At 32.4% G+C, this 14,523-nt stretch overlaps 2 protein-coding genes across 2 annotated transcripts; one reads left to right on the forward strand and one right to left on the reverse strand.

Moving 5' to 3' along the window:
• The first annotated feature begins 4,021 nt into the window (after positions 1-4,021).
• LOC123699684 (DNA-directed RNA polymerases I and III subunit RPAC1) lies at positions 4,022-5,982 on the forward strand. The gene is made up of 6 exons (XM_045646693.1): positions 4,022-4,244; positions 4,324-4,624; positions 4,702-4,821; positions 5,001-5,183; positions 5,511-5,738; positions 5,806-5,982. Exons 1-6 carry the CDS (start codon positions 4,191-4,193, stop codon positions 5,913-5,915), a joined length of 996 nt encoding a protein of 331 aa, XP_045502649.1. The 5' UTR covers positions 4,022-4,190; the 3' UTR covers positions 5,916-5,982.
• A 5,077-nt stretch (positions 5,983-11,059) lies between these two features.
• On the reverse strand, positions 11,060-13,896 carry LOC123699721 (TRAF3-interacting protein 1). Its single transcript, XM_045646736.1, has 6 exons — positions 13,674-13,896; positions 13,479-13,596; positions 11,933-12,912; positions 11,693-11,848; positions 11,388-11,599; positions 11,060-11,265 (listed from the first exon to the last, which is right to left on the reverse strand). The coding sequence occupies exons 1-6, from the start codon at positions 13,806-13,808 to the stop codon at positions 11,109-11,111; spliced, it is 1,758 nt and encodes a 585-aa protein (XP_045502692.1). The 5' UTR covers positions 13,809-13,896; the 3' UTR covers positions 11,060-11,108.
• Between the last annotated feature and the right edge of the window lie 627 nt (positions 13,897-14,523).

The raw sequence follows: 14,523 nt of genomic DNA on the forward strand, positions 1-14,523 counted from the left end.
TCAATCTATACATATGTATAATAAATCTGTAGAAGGGTCAATTCTGTACATTGAAAATATTGAAAAAATAAATAGCTATGTTACTGGATCGATAACAAACCCAAATATGTGATTAAAAAAATTTTTGTCTGTCTGTCTGTCTGTATGTGAAGGCATCACGTGAAAACTAACAGTTCGATTTCAATGAAACTTGGTATAATTATACCTTATTATCCTGGGCATAAAATAGGATACTTTTTATCCCGGAAAAATACGTAGAAAAAAATAAATCTTAATTTTTCTTAATTTTTCCGCGCGGACGGAGTCGCGGACGGAAGCTAGTAGAAAATAATTATGTATTATAGTTACTGTTATATGTAGGAATTTATCCACATTGCTGTAGCCCAACTATCCGTATCATATGAACAAATCCAGATTTTTATTATTTCGCCGATTTGTTTTATTTCGTGCGATTTCAAAATCCAGGATACATATTATATCTTAAAAATATATAGACAATATAACAGACTTTAATAAAGTCAGTTTGTGACCTTATTTGTGACAAAGATTTGGTATTGGAAAATAACCTGGGAAATATTATTAAGTAGGAACTAGCTGACCCGCCACACATTGTCCTGCCTTCGCGCAAAGTGTCCAACCCATGCGTATTTATACGGCCGTTCAACGGCCGTTATTTTTTCGCATTTTCGTAATTTTTTTATCTCAATTTCTTGATTTTTCTTTCGTAAGATCCTTCTTCTGACAATAATGAACGCACAAAAATAAGAATTATTGAAAGAATTATTGAAATAGGGATTCTATTTTATTATAGGTATTATGTGACATATTATAATATGTCGTGGCCATATCGTATAGATTTGCTCATTTCATGAATGATGAAATGATTGATCATTTCACGAAATGGTCGCATTTCATGAAAATAATGGTTGATTGTCTATTGGCCACATCATGATGTGATAAGCCAACTAAACGCGCGGTTTTTTATGAAATGATCAAAATTATAAAGTAGTGCCGTGTACGCGGTCCGTGCGCTGTTTGGCTCAAATATGTGATTTTTCAAACCAGATTGTCCATCAACCACTTATCTTACAAACATATGAATTACTAATAATGTTAGGAAATTTTATTGTCTATGTAGTTAGTTAAGAGTTTTTTTCAATTAATACAGTATTTGTGAATACCATCAAGATAACTGGACCGATGATTACTTGATTTCACTTTTAGTGTCAATTTCGAAGCTAAAAATATCTGAAATTGCTGACAGATCTAACACACAATTTTTTTAACTAACTGCAAAAATCCTTATTAAAATAGTTAGTTAAAAGATTTTTTTATTTTGGACTCCTAACTTACGAAATTAAAATCCACAACAATGTGAATTTTTTTAGAAATTATAGTCGACAAAATGATTATTTTCACCAAGATATTTGACTTAATTGAATATAATTTATACATATTGCAATAAAAGAATGTCTTACTTATAAGATAAAATTTAAAAAATCAACTAAGGTACCTCTATTATTTTTCTACAATTTTTTTAAAAGTACTATAAAACACTGCGCGCGACCCGATTCAAATCAGTCGGCAGCGAGCCTTTCCAGAGAGAGGACATGTTGCTCGGCGCTCTCCTGTGGACCTATGCTGTTCATAGTAAAAGGATAGCGCAAGCCGCGATCTATCGTAATAGATCGCGGAGATTTTGACTTGCGTTAAATTGAATAAGCGCTCTTAAGGAAGAGGCGCTGCAAGCGCTGTGTTATATGTGATAAAGATAGCGGCCGCTGGCGAATATTTTATTATGCGCCGTTAAAAACTTCATAATTCGTTCAATTACAATATGTAGAAAGTCATAGCAAAGAATAACGACGAAGAGGTTCGAGTACTATGGAAACTGCAGATATCATATATATTAGAAAAATATGCGTCTAAAATTCTATAACTATATTTATATATCCTACTATATTAATATAATTGTTTCTTTTCTAAAAAGCGATTCGCTTCTGGCACTCGCCGGTCGCTGCTGCAGCTGCGGCACTTAACTTGAATGACAATAAACAAATTCTTTAAATATTCTGATTTTTTTAATATTTTATCGACTCCCTATATTTTATACGATCCTGGTCAGATGTGGAAGACAAAATCGTAAAACATTGACGATTTAAAGAACTGGTCAAACTATTTTGGCCACATCATGCGACCATTTCACGAAATGAATTGCTATGCATGAATGATGTCGCATGATGAGCCAGCCGAAAAGCGCAGTTCATTCATAGCAGCTCTATCTATCCGCTCGAATCCGCGTAAATCGTATATAATTATTAGCAGCAATTAAGGTGTTCCCAGTTCTCCTATATCATATCTATCATTATTAGCAGCGTTTAGCGCGACCTATATACAGTCCACTGTCGAAGTAATACGTAAACCGTACACATACAAACATACAGGTGAAGCTAACAAAAGCGTGTTAAAAATGAATAGCTAAATGTGTTGCTAAGCGTAAATCCCGAAAACGGCATACCTAACCAATTCGCATTTTTTTTTTTACGTTTTAGGCACAAGGTAAGTCAGAGAGAGAAAACACGAAAAAGGGCAATACACAGAGCAAGTAATATAGGGGCAATAGGACAGAACATAACGTCTGCTGAAGTGCTGAGGCCTGGGGCAGCTAAAAACGCTGTCATTTATTCCAATACTAAGCTACGTGGGTAAATATTTAAAACTACATCATAGAAAATAAGCCAGGTTATAATATATACTAGCTGCTCCGCGCGGTTTCCCGTTTCACCCCCGTGGCTACACTCCTGTTGGTCTTAGCGTGATGATATTATATAAAGCTTATAACCTTCCTCGATAAATGGGCTATCTAACACCGAAATAATTTTTCAAATCGGACCAGTAGTTCCCAAAATTAGCGCGTTCAAACAAACAAACAAACAAACTCTTCAGCTTTATAATATTAGTATAGATTAGTATAGATTCGTAGTAGGATTAGATAGTAGGTACCTATGTAGTAGCTTTTTTTTTTGTTTAGGTATTTAATTTCAGTCAAACAGACCTCTGACGTCAATCAAAAAGTTGAAAGTTCGAGACTATATAAATGCGTTTGAAAACATGACATAAATATTTCAATTTGTGTATCTACAACTTATCCACTGTTTAGGCCGTATTCAGAAAGAAAGCTGGAAACTTATAAGCGTTTACCGGTGCTTGTCAGCGCTGCAGCTGGTTCGTTCTACAAATCTACACAAAGGAAGCAGGTTGAAGCAGACTAAGACAAATTTTATATGAATTTGATATTTTTGGTTCTATGGCATTCAAATGTTTTATAAATATAAATTAGAAATAATTATCTATACTAATATTATAAAGCTGAAGAGTTTGTTTGTTTGTTTGAATGCGCTAATCTCAATAACTACTGGCCTGATTTGAAAAATTCTTTCGGTGTTGGATAGCTCATTTATCGAGGAAGGCTATAGGCTATATATCATCACGCTAAGACCAACAGAAACGGACCCACGCGGGTGAAACCGCGGAGCGCAGCTAGTAAATTTATATTTATACTAATTTTAGCGCTTACCAGCGCGTGTTGAAGCTTGTCGGCGCCGTTCAGTGCTTATCGGCGTGTGTTCATATATTTTCCTGCGCGGGTTACCAGCGCTGACAAGCGTCGGTAAGCGCTTATAAGTTTCCAGCTTACTTTCTGCATACGCCGCTTATACCTACTACAAGGCTGCTTCTATTTTGGATATGAGTATGGATATAAAAGTAAACATCTTTCTAGATAGGTACTGGCATGTTCGACCGAGACCGAAAGTACTCGACGCTTTCGGTGCTATGTGGGTTCTATATTTTCAAATTTTTAAGGCAGTTAACAATTTTTCTACTATGCCTATGGCGTTTTTTACTTGACACTGGCAAATAGTTATGCAAGTCCTTGCCAAGTCCTTGCATTCAAGGAAAAAAAAATACAATGGCGTTTGACAAATGACAGTGACAGTTTGATTTGTTTACAATAATGTACTCTGTGGTTTACATGAGGCACCTTTTACCATGTGATTAGGTATTTGTTGTGAATGTGATTTTGAGAAAATTTAATCATTGAGTACACAGTAAAGTTAAATTGTTGTTATAGTTATCGTGTTATTAAGAAAAACATTTTAAAAGTCAAAGTTTAAGAATATATAAGAGAAATGCCAAAATTAGACGAAAAGCCCCGAGTGTATCTTGAGGAATTTCGAGTTAAGGTTAATTTAGTTCTTGGTTTATTTAATATTTATTATTTAATTATTTATCGGGATAATCATATAATAATGACAATTACAGAATGCACCCAATGATTATGGAATGGCTGATGAGAAATGGAATTTTAAAAAATTTACAAAAAATATGCGTATAGTTATCGTAAGAATGGATAATTTAGAAATGGAATTTGATATAATTGGAATACAACCAGCCTTCGCAAATGCCTTTCGTAGGCTGATGTTGAGTGAAGTTCCAAGTATGGCTATAGAAAAAGTTTTGATTAGAAATAATACATCAATTATTCAAGATGAAATTCTTTCTCATAGACTTGGATTGATTCCACTTAAAGCTGACCCGAGGTTATTTGAGTACCGTCCAGAAGGTAGTAATAATGAAAAGGGAATTAATTTACTTTCAGTGAAATGAATAAATATATATTAGATGCTTTTAATGTTTTAGGTGCTACTGAGGGTACTGAATTTGATACATTGGAGTTTTCATTGAAAGTAAAGTGCACTACCAATAAATCACAGACAAAAGAATCATTTAAGACTGAAGATTTATATGAAAATCATAGTGGTAATATATTATTTACAACACTATTATTTTAATTGTATTGAAGATTCTCGCATCTTTTTCTATATTTGAGACTTGTTATTCATTATTGGTTAATTCATAAGTATCTTGATTCTTTTGAGGAAAAGTAAAAATTCATATAAATTACATAATTCTATTTTTTTTTTACTTAAATGTTTTAGTGTACTCATCTCAAATCAAATGGCATCCAATTGGCAATCAGGCATCAGTACACAAGGATGGAGACATAGGTCCAGTTCATGGTGATATTTTAATATCAAAAATGAGACCCGGTCATGAATTAGACCTTAGTCTCATAGCTGTCAAAGGCATTGGAAAGGATCATGCTAAATTTTCACCTGTTGGTAAGTACAATAATGTTTAAAACTGCTTTGTATTTTTTTAATGTAACTTAGTAACTCATATCACTACATAGTATAAAACAAAGTCGCTTTCTCTGTCCCTTTGTATGCTTAAATCTTTAAAACTACGCAACGGATTTTGATGCGGTTTTTTTAATAGATAGAGTGATTCAAGAGGAACGTTTTAGTATATAATTTATTAGGTTTTAGACAAAGCGGGCGAAGCCGCGAGCGGTAAGCTAGTATATTATGATGCATGCATTTTTCTCTATTGTTGAATTCATAAAATCATACATATATGTAAATAATTCAAACTTACATTTCTTCTAGCTACGGCGACATACAGGCTATTACCAGAAATTATATTGACGCGGGAAGTGAATGGAAGCGAAGCGTGTTTATTACAAAGTTGCTTTTCACCAGGAGTTATTAGTATTGACTCAAATGGATGTGCCTATGTAAAGGATGCACGCTACGACAGCTGCAGTAGGAACGTTTACAGATATGACAATATTAAGGATGCGGTAATATTAAGCAGAATAAGGGATCATTTCATTTGTAAGTATTATTATGTAATCATATAGAAATGTTATCTTTAGATATAATGAATTTTTCTTTTTTGCAGTCAATGTTGAATCCGTTGGTGCAATGTCTCCGCAGGCAATCTTTGTTGAAGCAGTTAAAATTTTAAGAGACAAGTGTAAAACATTACTGGATGAGCTGAACACATTTTAAGTTCTAAGAAATAAACACCTTGGATATCAATAAAAAATAAATAAATAAAACAAGTTTAATTATCTTAGGTTTTTGTATTAATTATTACTTATATAATTTAATATGTACCTAATTATATTATATCATAATAAAATTGTAGGTTTTAAAACAATACCCACCTTAAAGTTATTCAAAAAATGCTATTTGTAAATCCTACTACTAAATTAAATTGAATAAAGAATATGTTTACTATCTTATTTTTGAAATTTATCATAATTTAAAATAATAAAAAATCATACAATACATACTGTGATTAATAGTATTTTAACAAAAATAAAGATTTCTTACCTCGTTTCAGATCTCAAGTTAATACTTTTTGTTGTGAATCATTTCATTATTATTTCTAATTGAGAGTAAAATTCCTTTTAAAAACCTTTAAAATTTGCAGCTATCACCATTAGTACAGTATTACATAATAAAAAAATATGTGAATAAACGACAAAAGCGAAACAACTTTAGTTAAACATTGTATGAAATTTAACGAAAACAATAATAACAATCATCATTATTTTTTCTATACTGAAGAAAAAAATCGAAAAAACAGGTTTATCTTCTATTGAATATGATAGCAGGTGGATAAAATCAATATTTTACTAATTAATTTTTTTAAACACCACAAACCTTGCCTCGCTAGCTATTACATAGTAAGCCTATAAAAATAAAATGTCAACAACACAATACAAGGAAGATTATTTTATTCAGACACTCAATTTAAAAACTTATTTGACTGACATTGAAAAATGTTGTTCATTAAACATACAACAAGTAAGACTAAACAGTAAATGCTGTAACAAAAGTCAGTACTGGAGAGAATTTAAATGTTTATTAGAGATTTTCAACACTTCATAATATGACAAAAGCAACATTATAAATCATGTAAAATAATAAAACTTTAAATTTACTTCCTGCCACACCTGGTTTCTTATTGCATTAATGATTAAGGTATAAGACGATACAAGACGTCAATATATAGAAGTAGTTGTTGCATCTTAACATGGAAAAAATTTAATTAATTTTTTAACGTCAAAATAGTCCTACCCAAATCTAAAGAACACAGATTATAATAAAAAGTATCTTCTACTATGTGATACAACAAATACAAATTGTATCAATTTTGAATGATAAAATTGTACCAAAGAGCGAGCGTGCAAGAGCAACTTTTGTCTCTGCAACTATTTTGTCTCTCCCATCACCTCTATAGGAAGTTGCGTCGCTACGTGCGTGCACTTTCTTACTAGCCCAAAGTTGAGACAAAAGTTGATCTTGCGCGCTAGCTCTAATATTACGACAAGATTGACATAATATCTCAACATGAACTTCCATTTTGACTCTTCATAATATGATAACAAACATAGTGTAGTACCTATTGCTAATAGCATCACTAATGCAGACTGCTAATGAGAGCATCTTATCATTTGATCTCAACATAGTGTAAAACTATATACTTTTACCATGTTAAATGACTCATATGATCTGTAGTACACAACAATAAACACTAAGATTTTAGCTGGAGATAAACATTTATAGAACTTATAATAACCTAAATGGTAAACTAGATGAGGATGAAGTATTGTTTTGAATATTTATTTTGGTATGGGGGGATGTGGAGGTCCATTGGAGTCACAAACACTAACATAGCACCCTCTGATCACTCTGGCTCGCCTTTGGCCTTTTAACATATTGGCCGCCTGTTCAATGCGCATTACAAGTCTATGTTGATTCTCCAAGCGCTCCAAACAATTTTTACAAATCGTTTTTGGAAGGGGGTCCGAACGAGATACCTGCAAAAAAATATGACTTACTTGTCTATATTACTTAATTTCGAAATAGTTACTTACGTAGTTGTAAAATATATGCTTACATTGATCGAGAGATAACGGTTTATTTTCTCTGATATGCACAAGCGAATTCCTTCTTCTCCATAAATATGTAAGACTACACGATGCATTTCCGAACATAATCTACAGATAAATCCAGTCAACACCCCTTGATCTAAACTACCCATTGTAAAATCTTTTTACTTTATACAATATGTTTTGAGTACCTATTTAATATGCAGAAAGCATCATCTATTGTATCACTAAATGAAACTGAAACAATAAACACAAATATTGAGATAATTTGCTATTTGTCATTGAGTTGAAGTATCAAGTATTTTTTTATTTATTTCGCTTTTTTTTTCATTGCCATTCAATCACAGATCTTTCACAGATGTTTGATGTTATTAAATCGAAGTGTCAACTGTCAGAATCACAGATAAAATATCATTATATGCGTAATCTCTTGGTAATCTATGATAATGAACAATATCTTTATTACACTTTTATTACTTATTTAATGCATAATCTTAAAATTTTCTTATAAATTTTTAGTCTTCATAATGGGTATAAACCAAATAAACTTAAAGGTTTCAAAACTACATACTCCGTGTTTTCCAATTACAGCACTAGAGCGCATTATGCGGCATAATGCTTAACGTTGAATGTTCCAATTACATCAATGCTTCGCACAATTGAGCACTCTTAAAAGTAATGCGCGTGAATTGATGCGAGCAATCGATTTATCGTAAGTAATTATTAATTGTTGGAAAAAAATTTAAAGCTTTCGTTTCATTGTAGTTTTTTCGAAATAATCAAAGTTAATTCAAATTGTGTTAAAAAAATCAATATAAGTATGGATGAAGGTAAATCCAAATTACTTAAAATAACCGTAAATAGTTTTCAACCAATTATTATGTATACCCTTGTGTATACCACTTTATTTACACATTAATGAGGTTATTGCTAACTCTATGAATTTTTTTTTTTCAACACTGAACTTAGCGCAACCTGCTGGTGCGTTTCACGTTCCAATTAAGCATCAGCATAATTCGGCATTGTGCGCCACTGAGTCGCATTATGCTCTGTAATTGGAAAACAGCCACTATAATATAGCTTAAAAATTATGTTTTAACTATGAATAAAAAGTGAATTTGTTTGAAAAATGAAGAGTTAGGCAATAAAGCAATAAGAACTACGATGCTTAAATCTTTAAAACCACACAACGGATTGTTAATGTGTTTTAATTTTAAATAAATAGTTATTCAAGAGGAAGGTTTTAAATAGGGATTTAACGATACCAACGATGCCAATAATAAACCAACCGATACCGATATCAAACAATTCAAAAAACCGCGCCCAATGAACGATGCGGGAGGCCTCCCGCGCGTGCGCACTTCGTTTTCTGAAAAAACTCTACCAATAGTAAACTTTTATTAGGTACTGATTGTATCATATTGATGTATGTGTATTACTTAAAGTTTAACTGACTTTGTAAAATAATAATACTAAATGGTTTTGTTGTTTTTTGTTTTGGAATTTTTATTTAAAAGAATACGATTATCAGTTGAGTCTCTGTTAAATGTTGGTAACTTTTTATGAGCAATTATGGTATCGCCGATACATTACTAAAAAAATCATGTATCGTTACATCCCTAGTTTTAAAGCTTTTGCCTTTTAATATATTATTTACTAGCTTCCGCCCGCGACTCCGTCCGCGCGGATGTCGGTCTTCGCGTGGATGGCTTATTTATCCATTTTGAGTACCTCTGACAATAACATCTTATAAATATCTATTGGACCCAATTCCCAAATACGGCTAGGCCTATAATAATACGCAACGTGTGTTCGCGGTTCTACGGAACAACGTCTATGGATAAAACTGAAAAATTAAGATTATTCTTTTTCTACGTATTTTTCCAGGATAAAAAGTATCCTATTTTTCGCCCAGGATAATAAAGTTTAATTATACCAAGTTTCATCGAAATCGAACCGCTAGTTTTCACGTGATGCCTTCACATACAGACAGACAGACAGACAGACAGACAGACAGACAGACAGACAGACAAAAATTTTTTTAATCACATATTTGGGTTTGGTATCGATCCAGTAACACCCCCTGCTATTTATTTTTTCAATATTTTCAATGTACAGAATTGACCCTTCTACAGATTTATTATATTTATAGAATAGATTAGTTTTAGACAAGGCGGGCGAAGCCGCGGTCGGATTTCGGAAAGCTTGTTAGAATATAATATAGGTATGTACATCTATATTTTAATATATATAAATCTCGTGTCACAATGTTTATCCTCAATGGACTCCTAAACCACTTAACCGATTATAATAAAATTCGCACACCATGTGCAGTTCGATCCAACTTGAGAGATAGGATACTTAGTTTAAATCTCAAATCGTTTTAGATAAAGCGGGCGAAGCCGCGGGCGGTAAGCTAGTCTAATATATAAAAATCAATGCCACTTTTCGTTGTAATTCCATAACTCGAGAACGGCTGAACCGATTTCGATAATTCTTTTTTTATTATATTCCTTGAAGTACGAGGATGGTTCTTATGTAGAGAAAACGTTAATATGTACCACGGGCGAAGCCGGGGCGGACCGCTAGTATTATATAAAAATGAAACCCGTTTCGCGTTGTCATGGCATCACCTGTGAACGGGTGGACTGATTTCGATAATTATTTTTGAAGTGAAACTTCTTTATCGGGGTTGAAAAAAAAATTTAGTGTAACATTTTTTCGTTACGCGTGACATTTTTCCGTTACGTGCCATCTTTTTCTTTTAACTACCACGCGTGATTCGACGTATTTCTGTAAAGTTGTATATAGTCAATTATTTTTGAAAAATGAGGTCTTAAAGAAGTTTCACTTCTTACGTGTGTACACTAGTACACGCACATATTTTTTTAAATATACCTTGAAGTACGAGGATGGTTCTTATGTAGAGAAAACATAAATATGTACCACGGGCGAAGCCGGGGCGGACCGCTAGTATTTTATAAACATATATATATATTATGTATATTTTGAATTATGCTATTTGGCTCTGTTAGAATTATTATTTCAAATATTTAACTTGACCGGATTAATAGCAGAAGTGAGAGTATTGATGTGTGAAACGATAGCCAACACAGAGCAAGTAATATGTATAATAGCCGAGGGTTTATTGACAATTAATATATAAATAATGAACACATATTATGTATTCTATTATAACTATAATATTATATTATAATGATCTTTACAATAATTGGTATCCTGAACAATTAGTATAACAAAATGTAAACTCTGCACCATTAATCAATTACTTAAGTTTAATTTATTGCATATTCCCAGTTACTAAAAGTCTGTCGATCCTAGAATTGTTTTTATAAATTATTATTTTTAGGTCGTTGATTTTCTCCTGCTTTTCAGTAATTTCTATTTCTAATTGACTTATTTTTGAGTGAAGGGGAAGCAGTAGCTCTTCACTTAATCTGAAATAAATGTACAACAATACAGTAGAATTTATTATAATATTGATGGTTTGGCTATTGGTAGAAAAGTTGCATGCTCATTGTGTTGTATATTAACGGAATATTTTAAATAATTTACTAACGTTTTCTGTTTTAACAATTCTTTATAAGACTCTTCGTATGTTTGTATCCATTGAACAGATTCTTGTCGCATAACTTCTACGTCTTCCTGAATATGATCCAATAATTTACCCAAAGGATTTGCAATACGAGAGAGAGCTTGTATATTAAAACGCAATTGGTCTATGTCTTTATTTGTATCATCTCTTGCTTTCTGTGCGTCGAATTGCCATTCCTGTGAACATTCATTTAGTCTATTATAAGTACGTCATTGTAATGAAAGTTAAAATACATAAATAGAATCCTTTTAAAAAGTGAAACGTCTTACAATTTCAGTTCTACCCGAAACATTTGTAAATTCTTTTTGAGAATCTAATATTTGTTGAACTAAATGACCATGTTGATTAGGTACAATATGTTCAGGTTGATTTAACAATCCATCATGATCTATATTATTTTCTATAACAATACTTGCTTCTTCATTCTGAAACAAATAAATGAAACTAGTTATTAACATTATATAAAATCATTTAGTGTACAAATTTCAAGGCGAATAAATTAAAATTACCTCTTCCGATAACAAATTTTCGGATATAATATTAACCTTCCCAATAATGGCAATATTGTTCAAAGATACATTATTTTCATGCCTTTCACGTACTCTCGGTGCACCCGGTCGAGATGACGCAGGTCTAGCACTGGGTGGTCTTATGTTCGAAACATCAATATTTTGCAAATCATTTACTTTCATAATTCCAGACATTTTATCAGTTTCCTTAGGATAATCTTTTTCCACTATTTCTTTTTTAAAATCACTTTCAACTTTTATACGTTCACCGTTTATGTCATCGTTATTGAATTCGTGTTTTTCTTTATTTTCAAGGTCAGCATTGCCTAAGTCGGTTTTTTCAGTACTTGCGAGATTAAGTTCAGTTAATTCACTTAATCGTGGACTGTGCACTTGAGCTATATTGTCAGTTTGTATACTGTTCTCAGTATTAAGAGATTGGATGAAATTAATAGTATTGAGGTCATTATTTCTAGGTTTTTTATTTGGACTATCAATGTTTTTCTTTAAATTGACCGATTCATTAGTATTTATCTGAATGTTATGAGTTGAACTTGGGTCTGCATTAGTATTTGCAGTTTCTTTAGGTGCTGTAGTTAGTGTTTTCTCTGGCTTCTCTTTAGATTTTAACTTGTTTTGTTGCGATGCTATTTTGGGCGGCGATTCTTTTTTGACTTTAACTGTTTCTTTTGATTTATTCTTAAGCGTTTGTCCTTGATTGTCACCCTTTTTCGATCGATCAATCTCTCTCGGTGTACGCTTTTTTTTAGAGTCAATTTTCTCAATTGGACCCTTTGGATGTTTGTCTTCTTTAGCGCCTCTTCCTTTTTCATGTTTAAATTGTTTAACTGCATCATCTGATGTAAGTTTTTTATCAAGGGCTAATGCTAGACATTGCAATAACTCATTTGTTTTTTCTGGTTCTTGGCCGGCAACAATTTTTGACGGTTTCACAAGCAGTTGCTCCCCAGTCGTTTTGCCTTTAGTAATAAATCAGGTAAAATATTTATTTATTTAGGAATTTAATCTTCTTAAAAGAAGGTAATTACGAACTCGGGATATAAAACAATATTGAAATTTAGTCCAAAATATTTATTTTTTATATAACTACCGTCAAGAATTTTTTTCGTAACTTTGCGTTAACGATTCTTTGGTACTACTCTGAATTGATTTTTTTTTTATTTATGTCATTCGAGTGTCTAAAAATCTAAACTGTATCGTTGGAACTTGGGTTGGATATTGAATCATTACCTACTTCAAAACAGGGTGGCAAAATATATCTGTTTGAATATTATAAAATCCCATATGGACTATGGTCCCACTCCCGTCTACTTTATCTATTTAAATAAAAATGAAACCCGTTTCGCGTTGTCACGGACGGCATCACGTGTGAACGGGTGGACCGATTTCGACAATTCTTTTTTTATTATATTCCTTAAAGTACGAGGATGGTTCTTATGTAGAGAAAACGTAAATATATACCACGGGCGAAGCCGGGGTGGACCGCTAGTGTACAATAATTGTTATGATTAAAGTTCTTACATACCCACTACATATATAATTTTATTCAAAAACGATATTTTAGCATCTCTATCCTTTACATTGTCAGATATGAGCTCATTTTCATCAAATAAACCATTGAAGAAACCTGTAGATTTTAACACCTGAAATTAGACAAATTAAGAGAAACATACTATTTGGTATCATGATATAGTAATAGTAGACGGTACGAGTTCCTTACTGAAGTCACAATATCGTGTAAAAACCGAAATGGTGGTTTTTTCAATAATTTATCACTCAGGGGAGGACGTTTAACATATTTGCCAAGCGATGTTTGTGTTGCTTTGATTATAATTGGATCCAAATCTGATTCCATCTCACATTGTTTTTTATATTATGTAAGTTATATGTAATAGTCCCACTTCTATAATATATTGAAAATATTACAACAATGTTTTCATTACTGTTATTACGTTCTTGCTTACAGTTGTTGGTAGCCATGGTAACCAACTTCTCAACAAATATAATTATTGATCTGTAGGTGATACAAGTGATAACTGCGTTAAAAACAACCGACTTCAAACTTTCACTTGCAAAATTTACAAATACCTACAGACAAAAATGCTCATAAAATAAAAACTACTGGGCCTATCCGAATAAAATTTTTATGGGACCAATTCGACACCATCCCGCATCGAACAAAAAAAGAATCACGTAAATCGGTTCAGAAACCTCGGAGTAATCGGTGTACATACATAAAAAAAAAAAAAAAAAAAAAATATACCGGCCGAATTGATAACCTCCTCCTTTTTTTTTGAAGTCGGTTAATAAATCATATGTGTACACACGCTACGGTCTACCATACTGCGTACTGTATACCCCACAAAGTATACCCACAGAAATCCAAATATAAGTAATGTTTCTTCAAGTAATGTTTTTATATCTGTGGGTATACCCACTGTATAGTCTGTATACGCAGCGCAGGTCAACTGAGGTCAACCGACAATAGATATTGGCTCCAAAAATCGTCTATTCCCACATACGTAACGATCTACCTGCGCAGGCATAATCTACTAAAGGTTGTTCAAACA

The sequence above is a fragment of the Colias croceus genome, chromosome 18, assembly GCF_905220415.1.
Source record: "Colias croceus chromosome 18, ilColCroc2.1".
Taxonomy (NCBI): domain Eukaryota; kingdom Metazoa; phylum Arthropoda; class Insecta; order Lepidoptera; family Pieridae; genus Colias; species Colias croceus.

Excerpts from the sequence above, each read along its gene's own strand:
- LOC123699684 (XM_045646693.1), top strand. The coding sequence starts at position 4,191 with ATGCCAAAATTAGACGAAAAGCCCCGAGTGTATCTTGAGGAATTTCGA. Across the intron at positions 4,625-4,701 it reads ATTTGAGTACCGTCCAGAAG|GTGCTACTGAGGGTACTGAA; the intron begins GTAGTAATAATG and ends TTAATGTTTTAG. Across the intron at positions 5,184-5,510 it reads TGCTAAATTTTCACCTGTTG|CTACGGCGACATACAGGCTA; the intron begins GTAAGTACAATA and ends CATTTCTTCTAG.
- LOC123699721 (XM_045646736.1), bottom strand. The coding sequence starts at position 13,808 with ATGGAATCAGATTTGGATCCAATTATAATCAAAGCAACACAAACATCG. Across the intron at positions 13,597-13,673 it reads TACACGATATTGTGACTTCA|GTGTTAAAATCTACAGGTTT; the intron begins GTAAGGAACTCG and ends GTCTAATTTCAG. Across the intron at positions 11,266-11,387 it reads GAATTGTTAAAACAGAAAAC|ATTAAGTGAAGAGCTACTGC; the intron begins GTTAGTAAATTA and ends CATTTATTTCAG.